At 42.4% G+C, this 18,954-nt stretch overlaps 1 protein-coding gene across 1 annotated transcript in view; it reads right to left on the minus strand.

Annotated features, from left to right (window-relative positions):
* The window catches only part of PALM2AKAP2 (PALM2 and AKAP2 fusion), a 646,508-nt gene that overhangs the window by 531,132 nt on the left and 96,422 nt on the right, over nucleotides 1-18,954 (minus strand). Inside the window, exon 4 of the mRNA XM_067743691.1 lies at nucleotides 1,700-1,916. Coding sequence (XP_067599792.1) covers nucleotides 1,700-1,719 — 20 coding nt within the window. The 5' untranslated portion in view covers nucleotides 1,720-1,916. The remainder of the gene's footprint in view (nucleotides 1-1,699; nucleotides 1,917-18,954) is intronic.

The following is an 18,954-nucleotide window of genomic DNA, read 5'->3' on the forward strand; positions in this document are numbered from 1 at the left end:
CTGCTTTTAGAAGAAAGTCTAACATAGAGTAGGTACTCAATAAATATTTGCCTGACAAATGAACATATGCCTTTTTCTTGAAAGTCAACTGGTAACCACTGGTTTATTCAACAAGTATATGAGCACCTTCTCTACAAAAGGCCAGACACAGGTGAGTCTAGGCAAAGCCCGCCCTCGAGAGTATAAAAGAGCCTAACAGTAGTATCAGTAGAATAAATAGCGTTCATCTTTGTACCTTCCACAGCGTAGAGACAGTCTTGGAGCTCATTAAAGAGTGAAAGGACAAAAGAGGACTCTGCTAAAATGGTATTAGAAATTCAGAGGGAGAAAAGAGTTCTTAAAAATGAAAGGGGGCTTCCCAGTTGGCGCAGTGGTTGAGAGTCCGCCTCCCGATGCAGGGGACACGGGTTCGTGCCCCGGTCTGGGAAGATCCCACATGCCGCAGAGCGACTGGGCCCATGAGCCATGGCCTCTGAGCCTGTGCGTCTGGAGCCTGTGCTCCGCAACGGGAGAGGCCCCAACAGTGAGAGGCCCGCGTACCACAAAAAAAAAAAAAAAAGATGAAAGGATCCCACCTGAAGCTTAACACAATATTGCAAATCAACTATACTTCAATAAAAAAAATTTTTTTTAATGAAAGGATCAGGAAAGATTTCACATAGGATTTGTGATGATGGGAAACGAGGCTCGTCTTTCTAAGTAATGGGAGCAGTACAAATAAGGCACAGAGGTAGGAAGGGATACCTTCTGGGCAAGATTAAGTAGTTCCATTTGGAAGAAGTATAGGGTGTATAAAGAGGAATTCTAGGAGATAAAGCTGGGAAGGTTGGTTGGGATCAAAATTGATAAAAGTCCCTATAATTACAACTCTAGACAACATGGAACCTCTGAAAGTTTTTGAAAAAGGACTTACCATGACTGAAACCGTGCCTTAAAAGGGTTGAACTCAGGCAGGATCAGCTTCATGAATATGCAGACTCTGCCGTCACCGAGGACCCCGAGCACAGAAGGGCCCTGTGCTTGGTGTGATGTCCTGCTGCCAAGGTGTTGAGAGTTTAAGTAATTTTGAATAAGGGGCCCTGCGTTTTTCATCTTGCACTGGGACCTTCAAACTATGTGGCTAGTCCTGAAGTCAGGAGAGAGCGATTATGAATGATTAAAATGAGGGAGAGTCAGGAGGCAAGGAGACCAGATAAGAAACCATAATAATGGTTCAAGGAAAAGCTAAAGAGGACATGAGGTGGGGAAGCCTTCCTACTCTTAGTAGATACTCTAAGTATTTAGAGGTAATAAAGAAACTTGGGTCATAGTTTGGGTCACAGACCCAAAGATATTCTTCGAAACTCTCAGCTCCAAACTACACAGAATGATTCTTAAAATGTAAGTCAGGCAGAAGTTGAAAGTTTATAGGAAGCCATTGGAAGTTTTTGAGCAGGGATTTTATATAAGATTTATTTAACAAATATTTATTGAACACTTGCTATGTGCCAGGCATAGTGGTGGAATTAGAAACCTACTGGGTGCCAGAGATTAGTGTTACCAAACGAAAGCTCACTGCCCAAGGCATACAGAAGCCAATACTCTGGCATCGGCTTTTGAGAAAAGAAAGCTTTATTGCGAGGTCGACCTGCAGAGCTCAAATCTGTCTCCCAGATCCAAGGTTCAGGGCGAAATTTAAGGAATTAGGAGAATTTCAAACCTGGAAGCTGACTGGCTCATCTTGAATCAGTCCATGTATGGTAATCAAGCTACTCTTGCTGCTGGAAGCTGGATTTTCCTCACTGAAGGAGTTCTTGCTTTGTAAAGAGCTCTGGTGGCAACATTTCTATTCTTTGAATTCCGTAGACTGAAGATCCTTGGTTCCGGGGTCATCCTGGAGACACAGGTTTCCGTGTTGCACATGCGCAGTGATGTCTCTGCAAAATACATTCAGGTTTCATTAATCAACAGCCTGTTTTTATTTTTATTTTTTTTGATTTTTTGTTTTTTGGGGTTTTTTGAGGGGAGGTTGCCAACTTTTTATTTTTCTTTTTTAACAGCTTTATTGGCGTATAACTACTTTACAATGGTGTGTTAGTTTCTGCTTTATAACAAAGTGAATCAGTTATACATATATATGTCCCCATATCTCCTCCCTCTTGCGTCTCCCTCCCTCCCACCCTCCCTATCCCACCCCTCTACGTGGTCACAAAGCACCAAGCTGATCTCCCTGTGCTATGTGGCTGCTTCCTACTAGCTATCTATTTTACATTTGGTAGTGTATATATGTCCATGCCACTCTCTCACTTTGTCACAGCTTACCCTTCCCCCTCCCCATACCCTCAAGTCCATTCTCTAGTAGGTCTGTGTCTTTATTCCCGTCTTACCCCTAGGTTCTTCATGACCTTTTTTTTTCTTCTTAGATTCCATATATATGTGTTAGCATACAGTATTTGTTTTTCTCTTTCTGACTTACTTCACTCTGTATGACAGACTGTAGGTCCATCTACCTCACTACAAATAATTCAATTTCGTTCCTTTTTATGGCTGAGTAATATTCCATTGTATATATGTGCCACACCTTCTTTATTCATTCATCTGTCGATGGACACTTAGGTTGCTTCCATGTCCTGGCTATTGTAAATAGAGCTGCAATGAACATTTTGGTACATGACTCTTTTTGAATTTTGGTTTTCTCAGGGTATATGCCCAGTAGTGGGATTGCTGGGTCGTATGGTAATTCTATTTTTAGTTTTTTAAGGAACCTCCATACTGTTCTCCATAGTGAAGAGCCTATTTTAAAAAGCAAAATCATTTTAAGCTGGTCCATGCTTTACATGCTATTTCATAACAGTCCCTTCCATAAACACTGCCAGAGTAGGAAGAATTTTGTATACAGATATTTTTCAGTTATGGTCACCGTATAATTTGATCACTGTATAAAGTGTTACACTGAAAGAAAATGTAATGGTTTTCGGGGAGAAAATGTGAAAGCATCTTTCTGCTCTTAAGAAGGCTTCAAGGACATTTCAGGAAGAACCTGGGGTGGTAGGTGAAGAACTGGCTCCAAAATGAACTTAAACCTCATGTCAAGCAATGCACCATTTCAAAATGCAGTGCTAGCTTCCGGGATTTTCGAATCAGATCAGCAAATCTCCATTACAAAGAACAACTGCACATTTTCTTTTCTAAGACTAAATGCCTCACCAGTACATTCTAACTGGCTTTTTCTTTGGTTTATTCTGCTTACCCCAAGTCAGCGTTCAAAGCTGTTGGTTTATATAACCTGGAAAACAAATCTAATGAAAACCATTAGGTTGTCATCAAGGGAGAGCTGGATAAGAAGCTCTTGAACTCGTTTCACCCTCTCAAAGGGCAGGACTTATTTTTCTAACCATGAAAACAGCAGATTGGGGAGAAAGCAGAGAGCGATGCAAACACAGACATGGCTGCTCTCTGAGATTTTTCCTCTCCTCAGAAAGCAAAGTGAACACGCGTGGCTCTTGGTACTGTTCACCTGCTTTGTTCCTTCCTGTCCTCTTCCCTTATGGGAAGAAAGTCTTTTAACATAATCATGCATCACAATTAAGGCTTTCAGGGTAATGGGTATTAACAAGAGAGAGGTGAAGCTGTCTGGTAGGTGCCTCGTTCTGAGGAATACAAAGATCCACTGTTATTTCCCCAAGATGCAGTGACCTCAGACCAAAGGGGCACAGAGTGTCCTGGGCTTGGCCAACCATGGTAGCAGCTGGTTGGAACCAGAACCTTGGGAGGTGGAGTGGGAGGTCGGGCAGAAGGCAGAGGAGCAGAGAAGGAAGAAGTGGGGGAAACTTGGAAGGGCTCTCTGGGCTCCAACCCAACGTGTAATGTACATATGTTACACCTTTGGTTAACCCCCTGGGATGACAGGAATTGGTTCTGAGGGAGACCCAGGCCTCCCTGGCACAGAGCTGGTCCTACATGCCCCTATAACTGGGGCTCTGCAGAGCATCATGACCCCCAGTTATACAAATTTCATAACAGGAACTCTTCCCAGCCTCTAGGTCTTTACATATGCTATTCCTCTGCCCCCAATTCTCTTGCTCTGTATTGACAGCCATTGAATCATCCTTAAGACCCAACTGGCACTTTAGCTCCTCTTGGGAGCTTTCCCTGACGTCTAGAGACAGTGAGGCTCCCCTGTTCTAAGCTGCCAGGATATCTCATTGCACTTCCTGGGCATCTCTAACATGTTGTACAGTCACCGTTGCCTATATAATTGTCTCCTTCACTAGACTGTGAATTGCTCAAACGCAGACTGAGTCTCGTTAATCTTACATCCATACTAGCTAGGTAGCTAACACAGTGCATAACAGTGTTTAATTAGTGTTTAGTGAATGAAAAAAAAAAAAAAGCCAAGAATAAAGGATCAGTTTTTGTGAGGCAAATGTGCTACCCACTTGGCCAGATGTGCCCAGTGAAGGGGGTCTTTGAGGGACCTAAAAGTCGTACATTCCACAGTGTCCTGTGAAATTCAAGATAAAGGAAGCCACCCTCCTGAACCTAAGAGCATACCTGGTTGATTCTCCCCTCTAGGGAGCCCCAAGGAAAGAAGATCATTATGAACTGCCATGAAAAACGGGAATCATTTGACTGCCCAGGAAATCTTATCATCTAGTTGCAATCTATAGTATTAGAGGTTTTTTTGTTTGTTTGTTTTGTTTTTTAGTATTAGAGTTTTGTGTGCTCTTTTCTGATGATCAGTTTTCTACCTGTCAACTTAGAAAGGGCCGGCAAGAGGCAGAGATAATCCTGCTTGGTGTGACTGAAAGTATTCCCACAAGTGTCTAAAGACAAAATAACCTACGCATCTAGACTCGTAGTTACATGAAGGTAACTATTGGGAAGTTGTGCCAGGTGCTGCCTTGGCATGGCCTTTTCTCCAGTGCCTTATATATTAATTTTAAAAGGTTCTTGACATTTCAGTAGAACTGATATAATCATTTTCAGAGACAGGTGCCTGTCCTCAGAATGGGTGTATTTTATTTTATTTTATTTTATTTTTATTTTATTTTTTTGTGGTACACGGGCCTCTCACTGTTGTGGCCTCTCCGTTGCGGAGCACGGGCTCTGGATGCACAGGCTCAGCAGCCATGGCTCACGGGCCCAGCCGCTCCACGGCATGTGGGATCTTCCCGGACCGGGGCACGAACCTGTATCCACTGCATCGGCAGGCGGACTCCCAACCACTGCGCCACCAGGGAAGCCCTGTATTTTATTTTTGATCTAAGTGATATGAGTTAGAATTATTATTCTACCCAAAAAAGACATGGCAATAAGCTGAACAATCTTTATCTATGAAACTTTTTTTCACATTTCAAAATATTTTCAAATATAGTATCTCCTTGACATTCACCAATAATCCTATGGAAGTAGCCCGACCAGGGGGTTATTACTTACATATTAAGAAAAGGGAATTGGACTCAGAAGGCATAAGGGACTCATCCAAAAGTACCAGGCAGTAAGTGGCAGATTTAGTCTCTAGATTCCAAACCCCTAATAAAAGTTTACCTGGTTGGAGGAGGGAGCAGCAGTGAGCACGGGCTCCCAGAGGTGGGGGAGGTGTAGGGGGAGAGGAGGGACCCGTGAGCAGCCGTGTGGTCACAGCGGCGACCTGCAGAGGCCATGGCAGCTCCAGGACGGAGAGCAGGCTCGAATAGTAAGTGGCAATGATTTAGATGCTTCCAAATTCTCTGCACTACAGGCGTTTGGTGGCCGTGTGGATGAAAGGCTCTTGGTGCTGCAGCCAGGAGTCAGTGCTGTGCCTTTGAGGTGGAAGAGCCAACTTCAGGACACTGGTCCACAAGAGACCTCCCAGCTCCACATAATATCAAACAGCGAAAATCTCCCAGAGATCTCCATCTCAACACCAGCACCCAGCTTCACTCAACGACCAGCAAGCTACAGTGCTGGACACCCTATGCCAAACAACTAGCAAGACAGGAACACGACCCCACCCATTAGCAAAGAGGCTGCTTAAAATCATAATAAGTCCACAGACACCCCAAAACACACCACCAGACGTGGACCTACCCACCAGAAAGACAAGATCCAGCCTCATCCACCAGAACACAGGCACTAGTCCGCTCCACCGGAAGCCTACACAACCCACTGAACCAACTTTACCCACTGGGGACAGACACCAAAAACAACGGGAACTACAAACCTGCAGCCTGCAAAAAGGAGACCCCAAACACAGTAAGATAAGCAAAATGGGAAGCCAGAAAAACACACAGCAGATGAAGGAGCAAGATAAAAACCCACCAGGGCTTCCCTGGTGGCGCAGTGGTTTAGAGTCCACCTGCCGATGCACGCAACATGGGTTTGTGCCCCCGTCTGGGAAGATCCCACATGCCACGGAGCGGCTTGGCCCGTGAGCCATGGCCGCTGAGCCTGCGCGTCCGGAGCCTGTGCTCCGCAACAGGAGAGGCCACAACAGTGAGAGGCCCACGTACCACAAAAAAAAAAAAAAAAAAACCCACCAGACCTAACAAATGAAGAGGAAATAGGCAGTCTACCTGAAAAAGAATTCAGAATAATGATAGTAAAGATGATCCAAACTCTTGGAAATAGAATAAAGAAACTGCAAGAAACATTTAAAAAGGACCTAGAAGAATTAAAGATGAAACAAGCAACGATGAACAACACAATAATTGAAATTAAAAATACTCTAAAAAAAATACTCTAGAAGGGATCAATACAGAATAACTGAGGCAGAAGAACAGATAAGTGACCTGGAAGATAAAATAGTGGAAATAACTACTGCAGAGCAGAATAAAGAAAAAAGAATGAAAAGAACTGAGGACAGTCTCAGAGACCTCTGGGACAACATTAAACGCACCAACATCCGAATTATAGGGGTTCCAGAAGAAGAAGAGAAAAAGAAAGGGACTGAGAAAATATTTGAAAAGGTTATAGTTGAAAACTTCCCTAATATGGGAAAGGAAATAGTTAATCAAGTCCAGGAAGCACAGAGAGTCCCATACAGGATAAATCCAAGGAGAAACACGCCAAGACACATATTAATCAAACTGTCAAAAATTAAATACAAAGAAAACATATTAAAAGCAGCAAGGGAAAAACAACAAATAACACACAAGGGAATCCCCATAAGGTTAACAGCTGATCTTTCAGCAGAAACTCTGCAAGCCAGAAGGGAGTGGCAGGACATATTTAAAGTGATGAAGGAGAAAAACCTACAACCAAGATTACTCTACCTAGCAAGGATCTCATTCAGATTAGATGGAGAAATTAAAACCTTTACAAACAAGCAAAAGCTGAGAGAGTTCAGCACCACCAAACCAGCTTTACAACAAATGCTAAAAGAACTTCTCTAGGCAAGAAACACAAGAGAAGGAAAAGACCTACAATAACAAACCCAAAACAATTAAGAAAATGGGAATAGGAACATACATATCGATAATTACCTTAAATGTAAATGGATTAAGTGCTCCCACCAAAAGACACAGATTGGTTGAATGGATACAAAAACAAGACCCATATATATGCTGTCTAAAAGAGACCCACTTCAGACCTAGAGACACATACAGACTGAAAGTAAGGGGATGGAAAAAGATATTCCATGCAAATGGAAACCAAAAGAAAGCTGGAGTAAATTCTCATATCAGACAAAATAAACTTTAAAATAAAGACTATTGGGCTTCCCTGGTGACGCAGTGGTTGGGAGTCCGCCTGCCAATGCAGGGGACATGGGTTCATGCCCCGGTCCGGGAGGATCCCACATGCTGCGGAGCGGCTGGGCCCGTGAGCCATGGCCGCTAAGCCTGCGCGTCCGGAGCCTGTGCTCCGTGGCAGGAGGGGCCACAACAGTAAGAGGCCCATATACTGCAATAAATAAATAAATAAATAAATAAAGTAAAATAAAATAAAAACTATTAGAAGAGACAAAGAAGAACACTACATAATGATCAAGGGATCGATCCAAGAAGAAGATATAACAATTGTAAACATTTATGCACCCAACATAGGAGTACCTCAGTACATAAGGCAACTACTAACAGCCATAAAAGGGGAGATCGACAGAAACACATTCATAGTAGGGGACTTTAACACCCCACTTTCACCAATGGACAGATCATCCAAACAGAAAATAAATAAGGAAACACAAGCTTTAAATGATACATTAAACAAGATGGACTTCATTGATATTTATAGGACATTCCATCCAAAAACAACAGAATACACATTTTTCTCAAGTGCTCATGGAACATTCTCCAGGATAGATCATATCTTGGGTCACAAATCAAGCCTCGGTAAATTTAAGAAAATTGAAATTGTATCAAGTGTCTTTTCCGACCACAACGCTATGAGACTAGATATCAATTACAGGAAAAGATCTGTAAAAAATACAAACACATGGAGGCTAAACAATACATTACTTAATAACGAAGTGATCACTGAAGAAATCAAAGAGGAAATCAAAAAATACCTAGAAACAAATGACAATGGAGACACAACAACCCAAAACCTATGGGATGCAGCAAAAGCAGTTATAAGAGGGAAGTTTATAGCAATACAATCCTACCTTAAGAAACAGGAAACATCTCGAATATACAACCTAACCTTGCACCTAAAGTAATTAGAGAAAGAAGAACAAAAAAACCCCAAAATTAGCAGAAGGAAAGAAATCATAAAGATCAGATCAGAAATAAATGAAAAAGAAATGAAGGAAACGATAGCAAAGATCAATAAAACTAAAAGCTGGTTCTTTGAGAAGGTAAACAAAATTGATAAACCATTAGCCAGACTCATCAAGACAAAAGGGAAGAAGACTCAAATCAATAGAATTAGAAATGAAAAAGGAGAAGTAACAACTGACACTGCGGAAATACAAAAGATCATGAGAGATTACTACAAGCAAGTCTATGCCAATAAAATGGACAACCTGGAAGAAATGGACAAATTCTTAGAAATGCACAACCTGCCAAGACTGAATCGGGAAGAAATAGAAAATATGAACAGACCAATCACAAGTACTGAAATTGAAACTGTGATTAAAAATCTTCCAACAAACAAAAGCCCAGGACCAGATGGCTTCACAGGCGAATTCTATCAAACATTTAGAGAAGAGCTAACACCTATACTTCTCAAACTCTTCCAAAATATAGCAGAGGGAGGAACACTCCCAAACTCATACTACGAGGCCACCATCGCCCTGATACCAAAACCAGACAAGGATGTCACAAAGAAAGAAAACTACAGGCAAATATCACTGATGAACATAGATGCAAAAATCCTCAACAAAATACTAGCAAACAGAATCCAACAGCACATTAAAAGGATCATACACCATGATCAAGTGGGGTTTATTCTAGGAATGCAAGGATTCTTCAATATACGCAAATCAATCAACGTGATACACCATATTAACAAATTGAGAGAGAAGGAGAAAAACCATATGATCATCTCAATAGATGCAGAGAAAGCTCTTGACAAAATTCAACACCCATTTATGATAAAAACCCTGCAGAAAGTAGGCATATAGGGAACTTTCCTCAACATAATAAAGGCCATATATGACACCCACAGCTCAATGATGAAAAACTGAAAGCATTTCCACTAAGAGCAGGAACAAGACAAGGTTGCCCACGCTCAACACTCTTATTCAACATAGTTTTGGAAGTTTTAGCCACAGCAATCAGAGAAGAAAAGGAAATAAAAGGAATCCAAATCGGAAAAGAAGTAAAGCTGTCACTGTTTGTAGATGACATGATACTATACATAGAGAATCCTAAAGATGCTACCAGAAAACTGCTAGAGCTAATCAATAAATTTGGTAAAGTAGCAGGATACAAAATTAACACAGAGAAATCTCTTGCATTCCTATACACTAATGATGAAAAATCTGGAAGTGAAATCAAGGAAACACTCCCATTTACTATTGCAACAAAAAGAATAAAAGACCTAGGAATAAACCTACCTAAGGAGACAAAGACCTGTATGCAGAAGACTATAAGACACTGATGAAAGAAATTAAAGCTGATACAAATAGATGGAGAGATATACCATATTCTTGGATTGGAAGAATCAACATTGTGAAGATGACTCTACTACCCAAAGCAATCTACAGATTCAATGCAATCCCTATCAAACTACCACTGGCATTTTTCACAGAACTAGAACAAAAAATTTCACAATTTGGGGCTTCCCTGGTGGCGCAGTGGTTGGGAGTCCACCTGCTGATGCAGGGGGCGTGGGTTTGTGCCCGGGTCTGGGAGGATCCTGTGTGCCGCAGACCAGCTGGGCATGTGAGCCATGGCTGCTGAGCCTGCGCATCCGGAGCCTGAGCTCCGCGACGGGAGAGGCCACAGCGGTGAGAGGCCCACGTACCGCAAAAAAAAAAAAAAATTCACAATTTGTATGGAAACGCAAAAGACTCCGAATAGCCAAAGCAATCTTGAGAACAAAAAATGGAGCTGGAGGAATCAGGCTCCCTGACTTCAGACTATACTACAAAGCTACAGTAATCAAGGCAGTATGGTACTGGCACAAAAACAGAAATATAGATCAATGGAACACGATAGAAAGCCCTGAGATAAACACATGCACATATGGTCACCTTATCTTTGATAAAGGAGGCAGGAATGTACAGTGGAGAAAGGACAGCCTCTTCAATAAGTGGTGCTGGGAAAACTGGACAGGTACATGTAAAAGTATGAGATTAGAACACTCCATAACACCATAGACAAAAATAAGCTCAAAATGGATTAAAGACCTAAATGTAAGGCCAGAAACTATCAAACTTTTAGAGGAAAACATAGGCAGAACACTATGACATAAATCACAGGAAGATCCTTTTTGACCCACCTCCTAGAGAAATGGAAATAAAAATAAACAAATGGGACCTAATGAAACTTCGAAGCTTTTGCACAGCAAAGGAAACCATAAACAAGACAAAAAGACAACCCTCAGAATGGGAGAAAATATTTGCAAATGAAGCAACTGACAAAGGATTAATCTCCAAAATTTATAAGGAGCTCATACAGCTCAATAACAAAAAAACAAACAACCCAATCCAAAAATGGGCAGAAGACCTAAATACACATTTCTCCAAAGAAGATATACAAATTGCCAACAAACACATGAAAGAATGCTCAACATCACTAATCATTAGAGAAATGCAAATCAAAACTACCATGAGATATCATCTCACACCAGTCAGAATGGCCATCATCACAAAATCTAGAAACAATAAATGCTGGAGAGGGTGTGGAGAAAAGGGAACACTCTTGCACTGCTGGTGGGAATGTGAATTGGTACAGCCACTATGGAAAACAGTATGGAGGTTCCTTAAAAAACTAAAAATAGAACTACCATATGACCCAGCAATCCCACTACTGGGCATATACCCTGAGAAAACCAAAATTCAAAAAGAGTCATGTACCAAAATGTTCATTGCAGCCCTATTTACAACAGCCAGGACATGGAAGCAACCTAAGTGTCCATCAACAGATGAATGGTTAAAGAAAATGTGGCACATATATACAATGGAATATTACTCAGCCATAAAAAGAAATGAAATTGAGTTATTTGTAGTTAGGTGGATGGACCTAGAGTCTGTCATACAGAGTGAAGTAAGTCAGAAAGAGAAAAAGAAATACTGTATTTCTTTTTATATATATGTGTATTATTTTATATATATGTGTATTATTTCCATAATACACATATATATGGAATCTAAGAAGAAAAAAAAAAGGTCATGAAGAACCTAGGGGTAAGATGGGAATAAAGACACAGACCTACTAGAGAATGGACTTGAGGATATGGGGAGGGGGAAGGGTAAGCTGTGACAAAGTGAGAGAGTGGCATGGACATATATACACTACCAAACGTAAAATAGATAGCTAGTGGGAAGCAGCCGCATAGCACAGGGAGATCAGCTCGGTGCTTTGTGACCACCTGGATGGGTGGGATAGGGAGGGTGGGAGGGAGGGAGACGCAAGAGGGAGGAGATATGAGAACATATGTATATGTATAACTGATTCACTTTGTTATAAAGCAGAAACTAACACACCATTGTAAAGCAATTATACTCCAATAAACATGTAAAAAAAAAGAAAGTTTACCTGGTTTATGGGCTTCCCTGGTGTTGCAGTGGTTAAGAATCTGCCTGCCAATGCAGGGGACAGGGGTTCAAGCCCTGGTCCGGGAAGTTCCCACATGCCGTGGAGCAACTAAGCCCGTGCGCCACTACTACTGAGCCTGCGCTCTAGAGCCCGCGATCCACAACTACGGAAGCCCGTGTGCCACAACTACTGAAGCCCACACGCCTAGAACCCGCGCACTGCAACGAAGAGTAGCCCCCATCGCCACAACTAGAGAAAGCCCACGAGGAGCAGCAGAGACCCAACGCAGCCAAAAATAAATTAATTAATTAATTTTTTTAAAAAGTTCCCCTGGTTTTTGCCTAAAGGATAAATGCTGACATTTCCAGATAAGATTAACATGTAGCACAAGGATCTAACTCACTGCACCAAATATTTTGGGTTCTCCACATGGTGGGTTTGATTTTTCCTGCTCCTTGAAGTGAGGTGTAGCTGAGTGATTCGCTTTGGTGGGCTGAAGTTTTGGAGTCCAATGCACAAGTGGAGACACTCTTTCCCTCTGCCATTTAGGTGGTAGCTACGCCATCAGTCTTGGTCCCAGAGTAAAGGCAATGAGGAGAAGAGGCCCCAGCTGACACATCATGGACCCAGGCAGGGAATAAACCTTTGTTTAATTGAGGTGTATTGTTACCACAGCACAACCTGACTTACCCTGCCTGATACACTCCATGCAAGGGCTTACATGCAATGACCTTATGGAAATGACCAAAGAACCATAAAAATGGGGGCAGTTGCATCTCTCTGGAAGTTAAGGAAGTGTGCCATCCATAAGCCGTAAGTTTGGAGAAATTTCAACAAGATAAAATAAGCTTAAGGAAGGATAACAAGGGATGACTCAATACTCCTCTAAATAAATTAGTAACCTAGAAATGTTTACTTTTTCATGCTAAATAGGGACATGGTGAGGAGGCCCCCCTCACCAAAAATAATAATAATAATAATAATCCCCAACTTTTGGGTTTGGAGAAGAAAGTACCTTAATAGCTGCTGGTGGGGCATACTGTGATAAGCCCTAGCTTTGTTCCAGAAGGTACCGTTCTGCTCTCCCTAAGATAACACACAATATGCGTGCACGTGAAGAGCAATCTAGAGCCACCTCCCCAGGTGGAGGTGGTGGCATGTGGTGACTCAAAAACGCTCTGCCGAATCTGATAGAGCACTGAATGACTGGCACAGGGATCCACCTGTTTTCTAACCAGCATTCATGTGGCCCCTGTACGGAAGATGCTATCTCCTGAAGCAAAACTTTGAAGCATGAAAGCAGAAACATATTCGGCATATCTCTGTTGGCTTTTATTTTTTATTTTATTTATTTATTTATTTGTTGGCTGCATTGGGTCTTCATTGCAGTGCACGGGCTTCTCATTGCGGTGGCTTCTCTTATTGTGGAGCACGGTTTCTAGGCACATGGACTTCAGTAGTTGTAGCACTCGGGCTCAGTAGTTGTGGCTTGCGGGTTCTAGAGCGCAGGCTCAGTAGTTGTGGCACATGGGCTTAGTGGCTCCGTGGCATGTGGGATCTTCCCGGACCAGGGCTTGAACCCATGTCCCCTGCATTGGCAGTCAGATTCTTAACCACTGCACCACCAGGGAAGTCCCTCTGTTGGCTTTTAAATCACAGAGAATAAAAACAACACTGATACTATGTGAATTGTGAATTGTGAATTCACATTCTGGGTAAAAATGACGTCAGAGTGAAAGGGGACACATTCAGACTGAGAGGGTATGCCCACCGCACGGCGAATGGAGGGGGGATAAGTGGTGGGGTGTCTCAGGTCATGAAAAGGGCAAACAAGGATTTGAAACCAGAAAATCAGGAAGCCATTCTTACCTCCCCCATTTAGCAGCTAAGTTACCTTGGCCAAGATTCTTGTTAAAGCTCGGGTTCTTGATCAATGAAGATAATAATCCCTACAATTGAGCAGTGCTGTGAAGGTAAAACAAGGTCATATGTGGGCAGAAGCACTTTGTAAATTATGAAGTTCTGGTACAAGTGGTAATTGTTTATCTTTGGGCAGGACTGCGCGTTATAAAGTCATTTCTTAAAGAGCTAGAAGCTGCCTCCTCTATCTCCCTAAGTCTCCTATTTCAGTTCCTCATAGTTAGTTGACATGTTAAATATTTGAGTGATAGGAAAGAAGGAAGGAAGGAGGGAGGGAGGGAGGGAAGGAGGGAGGGAGGGAGGAAAGGATAGAAAAAAAGAAGGAATCCTCAGTTTGCCCATTGGGATCATACAAAATTAGTTTAATTCTTCTCTCAGATAAATATTTACTTAAAAAATGTGTTTCCTACTTTATTCCAAAAAGGATAAAAGGGATCTTACAAGGAAAACTAAAATACAATAAAAGAGCACAAATTTTAAATAGTGCAGAAGAAAAAAGACTACAAGGAAAGGGATAGGAATGAGCTTGGAGTGAGGCAGTCCTCAGTCTGGGTATGATGAACCACCTACTGGTTCTAAGCTTTGCAGCATCCAACACAAGAAAAGAAACATGATCATATATACAGTTCCCAACATCCATGGGGCAAAAAACAGAGCTGTCATTCAAGAGAAGTACCAATCTTCTTAGTAGTGAAGATAAGCATTTTTCCAAGAGGACACCATGGAAGGAAAGCATGACACCCTCAGCCTTGCTCTTCAACCAACAGAATAAGAAGCTTCCTAGGGATGGGTCCATGAGGACCCCTATATAGGCTGAAGGCATCAAATCAAGAAGCAATTCAGCAAAGTTAACTTTGCCCACTGTCAGAACAGTGCAGCCCACCTTCCTGGGTCTCTGTGATCTAGTTTGACTCAAGGATATATGATAGATTATCTAGAAGAGGAAAAAATCAGCATGTCCTTCAAGCAACGATCCCCAATATCATTCAAGTCCCCACAAACGCTTAGCTCTGCCAAAGGGTATGTAAAACAAAGAGTGTTTAAATGATCATAAGCACAATCCTATATGACCAAGAACTCGTGGTGCAACATGGAGGAAAAACATGGAACTGTGAATACAAATCTCAACTTACTTGTCAGATAAAATCAAAACCACAGGATAGAGTTTCCTGTCATGTGAGTGGGACCATTTGACAGAGGTCCCTCTGAGGCTGATGGAGTCAAGGGCACCCATTCCACCTTTATTTCTGCCATAGAGTTTTAGCCACAGGATAAAGACAAAGATAAAAAGCCTAAAGTTAGAAATATGCAGAGATGAATGCCCCGAAATGCAAATTATTCACAAGCATATGACATAATAAAATATTTTCCCAGAAAAGCGAATGCATAGGTTCCTTACCTTTCTAGAAGAGAAGTCACAGAGAAGAACCCCCCTTCCCCCAAGGAGTGTACCAGGGCTGACCAGTGCACCCAGTTTTTTCATGACATGGTTGGCTCACTACATTGATGGTTGGCCCTCCCCTGTGCATGGTTCCCCAACTTATATCAAGGCAAGCTTTGTGAGCCAACAAAAAGCATTTTCATGATTTCCTGATGGGAAATAAAAGCTGAAGCTTGGAAAAGATCAGATGCGCTCTCATTAAATGGGAGAGACAGCTAAAAAGGAAGCCTCATCACTAGAGAGAGGAATCAGATCATGAAACTGTCAAGGGGAAGGACTGGGAACACCATCTTTCAGGGGGTACACAGTGGGGAAAAAGAATGATAATAAAAATAACTGCTAATCATTGATTGAGCACATTTTCTATGGTAGACACTGAGCGAACCCCTCTTCGTGCATGACCTCTATTAAAGCCAAAATTAACTCTAGGAAGTAGATACTGTACTCTGATTCTCTCCACTTTACAGAGGATGCAGTGGAGGATGACAGAAGTTAAAGCACCCTTTCAGCAGCTGGGTGAGGGGTGCAGGAGGGCAGATGGACTGACAGTGCTGTGACTTTCCTCCGGGGACCATGGCATCCCTCTGCAGACAACTACAAAAGTCACCAGCAGAGGACTGGTCAGGGGATCCTTTCAGAGAGTTGACAGCATTCACTTCTCCAAGTAAGTTGGATTTAGATTCTGGAGTGCTTTGAATACCATTTATTCTCTAGGTGATGGTATTCTCAGCAAGGATGATGTCATCCCCAAGGGGACCAAATTTGGTTCTTGGGATCTGTAGTGGGTTAAATATCATCTCCCAAAATTCATGTCCACCTAGAACCTCAGAATATGTCCTTATTAGAAATAGGGTCTTTGCAGATATAATTAAGGTAAGGCATGAGATGAGATCATTCTGAATGAGGGTGGACTCCAATCCAATGAGAGTGTCCTTATAAGAGATAGAAGAGGACAGACACAGAGAGAGGAAGGCCATGTGAAGACTCAGGCAGAGATTGCAGTTATGCAACCACAAGCCAGGGCATGCCTGGGGCTACCAGAGCTGAAGCAGAAAGGAAGGAGTCTCCTCTAGATCCTCAGGAGGAACACGGCCCTGTCAACACTTGGATTTTGGACTTCTAGTCTTTAGATCCATAAAAGAATAAATCTGTGTTAAGTCACCAAGTTTATGGTACTTTCTTATGGCAGTCCTGGGAAATTAATATAGGTGAAAAAATCTTACTCTTTTTATGTATAAAACACACACATAGATATAGATGTAGATATAGATATAGATGGTAAGTATACATATACTTTTATATTTACATAAACATAATTAGATTATGTTTATGGTATTAAATTTTCATGGGAGGAGGAGATGAGGAAAAAAATATCTGAAAAAGCTCCTTATTGGGTTATAATGAATAAAAGGTTGAGAAACACTGCTCTAGACTGTGAAGATTTTGAGGGACGCTGGGGGAACAGGGAGAATGTTTTAGTCAGAGGCTACTTTTTACTGCTATTAAAATTGTTCTTGTTCTTGGCATTTAAATGAAATAGTCCCAATTGTTTCTTCTTCCATTCTGGCCCAGATGCAATTATTACAATTTCCAGAAAATTTGTTCTGCTAGCTATTTGCAATAGGATTTGTCCCCAAATGAGGCAGAACAATGACCTGTAATTTTCTGTTGTGTCCCCTGTAACACATTTCTCTTGCTGTCACAGGAGTTGTAAGGCAGTGTTGGTGTTTCTGGACTCTACTTTCTTTCTCTAGAATTTCCAGTTTTACCTCACAACTTCCATGTTGTGAAGATTGAACATGGAAGATTAAAGGTAGTTGGTAATTTCTCCATTAGATTTGCTTTTTTCCTGACGTTTCTAGTATGGCTAAAAGGAAATTGTAAATGGTTGCTCATTATACTGACCTTCAATGAAACCCACGGAATTAGATCATAGTCCTATGAAGACTATTCCATGAACTGCCTGTTCCGTCCTGATGTGGGTCTCAGCGAGATAGAGAGAATCTGGAGATGGTTGGTGTAGCTCCAACTTTGCCTGGAACACGGACAGAAAACAGTTGGCAGTTGATGCAAAATGGAGGTCTCTAGGGACTTTCCCAAAGCTAAGTAACACTAAGTAGTTAATGTTCGTGACTGAAGTCTCCAAATTCTTCAGGCTGACTCACAGTGAATGTGATGATGTTGTCCTGGTAGATTTTGAGAGCAGGCATGACCCGCTTACTTCTACTGCAGTAGAAGTCTTAATTATCATGACTCCTCTGGAATGTTTCATTTTCAATAGAACTGCCTCTGGTTGTGGGTAGTTGGAGTTACGGGATGTTAAACATGCCTTTCCCTCTCCTTGCAGCTGAGTACAATAGGACAAGACCACCTATGTAGGATGAGCTTAGAAACGTGAGGCAGGCTCTGCAGTCCTTCACTCCTCACACTGGGACAGGTTTAGGGATTTGTCACAGAGATTGGGAAGTGGGGAGTTTTTTAAGAAAAAGACTTGGTGTGCTGTGGCATTTCCCCTCCGTTCCCACTGGGAAATGGGAAGGAAGGGGGAAGTTGTTCTCACCTAAAGCCATAGGAGGATGGGTTTCAAGTCTCAGAGTTTGATAGATATACTCTGGTGATTGGAAGACAGAGTCCGGAGCTGACCTATATCTGAAATTGTCAAAATGTGAGAGGCTGGCTGGCTGGAGAGGCCATTGGTGGTACAGTTAAGAGGGCTGCATTGCAATTGGCCCACACTTGAAGAGTGTGGAGGGGCAAAGATGCATACATGCATCCCAGGTGTTAGATATGGATCCCTCAGAAGGGAGGAAGGTTAGGTGATCCCCCCAGAAGGGGTGTGGAGGGAGCCACCGAGGGTCAGGGACTGTCCAGGAAAGTGCCACACCAAGTAACCAAAATAGGAGGGTCCCAGGAAGGATAGCTCCAACGAACCCAAGAGAAAGCCCTATAGAGGAGGAGTTGGCCTTTGTCCACTGGCTCCGCCCAGAGGGCACCAATGTAGATTACAAGTACATTGTGATCTACCTTGTAAGTCAAGGCAGGCATCTTCTGCCTCTTCCTCCTCTCCCTCTCTAGCCCTAACCCTGGAGAAGCCAAAGCCGCAGAGTCGAGGAGAAGGAGTAGAAGAGTGAGGAATAGTGAAGAATCCAACCACGCCTCCTTCCCCACTGGTAGTCTCCACCTGACAAGGGTCCACACTGTGGGAGAGGAGAGACTTTAAATGGGATGGAAGATTGAAGTTTGCTATTCAACCAGACTGGACTTACTAATTAGACAATGTGTTAACCTGCGAGTGAGTGATTGGAAAAGCTATGGGAACTGCCCAGACTTTCATCCAGGGGAAGGGAAAGACAAGTCAACAAGAGAAGTTTAGAGAAAAAGTAAAGTCCTGGGCTTCCCTGGTGGCACAGTGATTGAAAATCTGCCTGCCAATGCAGGGGACATGGGTTCGAGCCCTGGTCCGGGAAGATCCCACATGCTGCAGAGCAA

The sequence above is a fragment of the Pseudorca crassidens genome, chromosome 7 (genome assembly GCF_039906515.1).
Source record: "Pseudorca crassidens isolate mPseCra1 chromosome 7, mPseCra1.hap1, whole genome shotgun sequence".
NCBI classification, from domain to species: Eukaryota; Metazoa; Chordata; class Mammalia; order Artiodactyla; family Delphinidae; genus Pseudorca; species Pseudorca crassidens.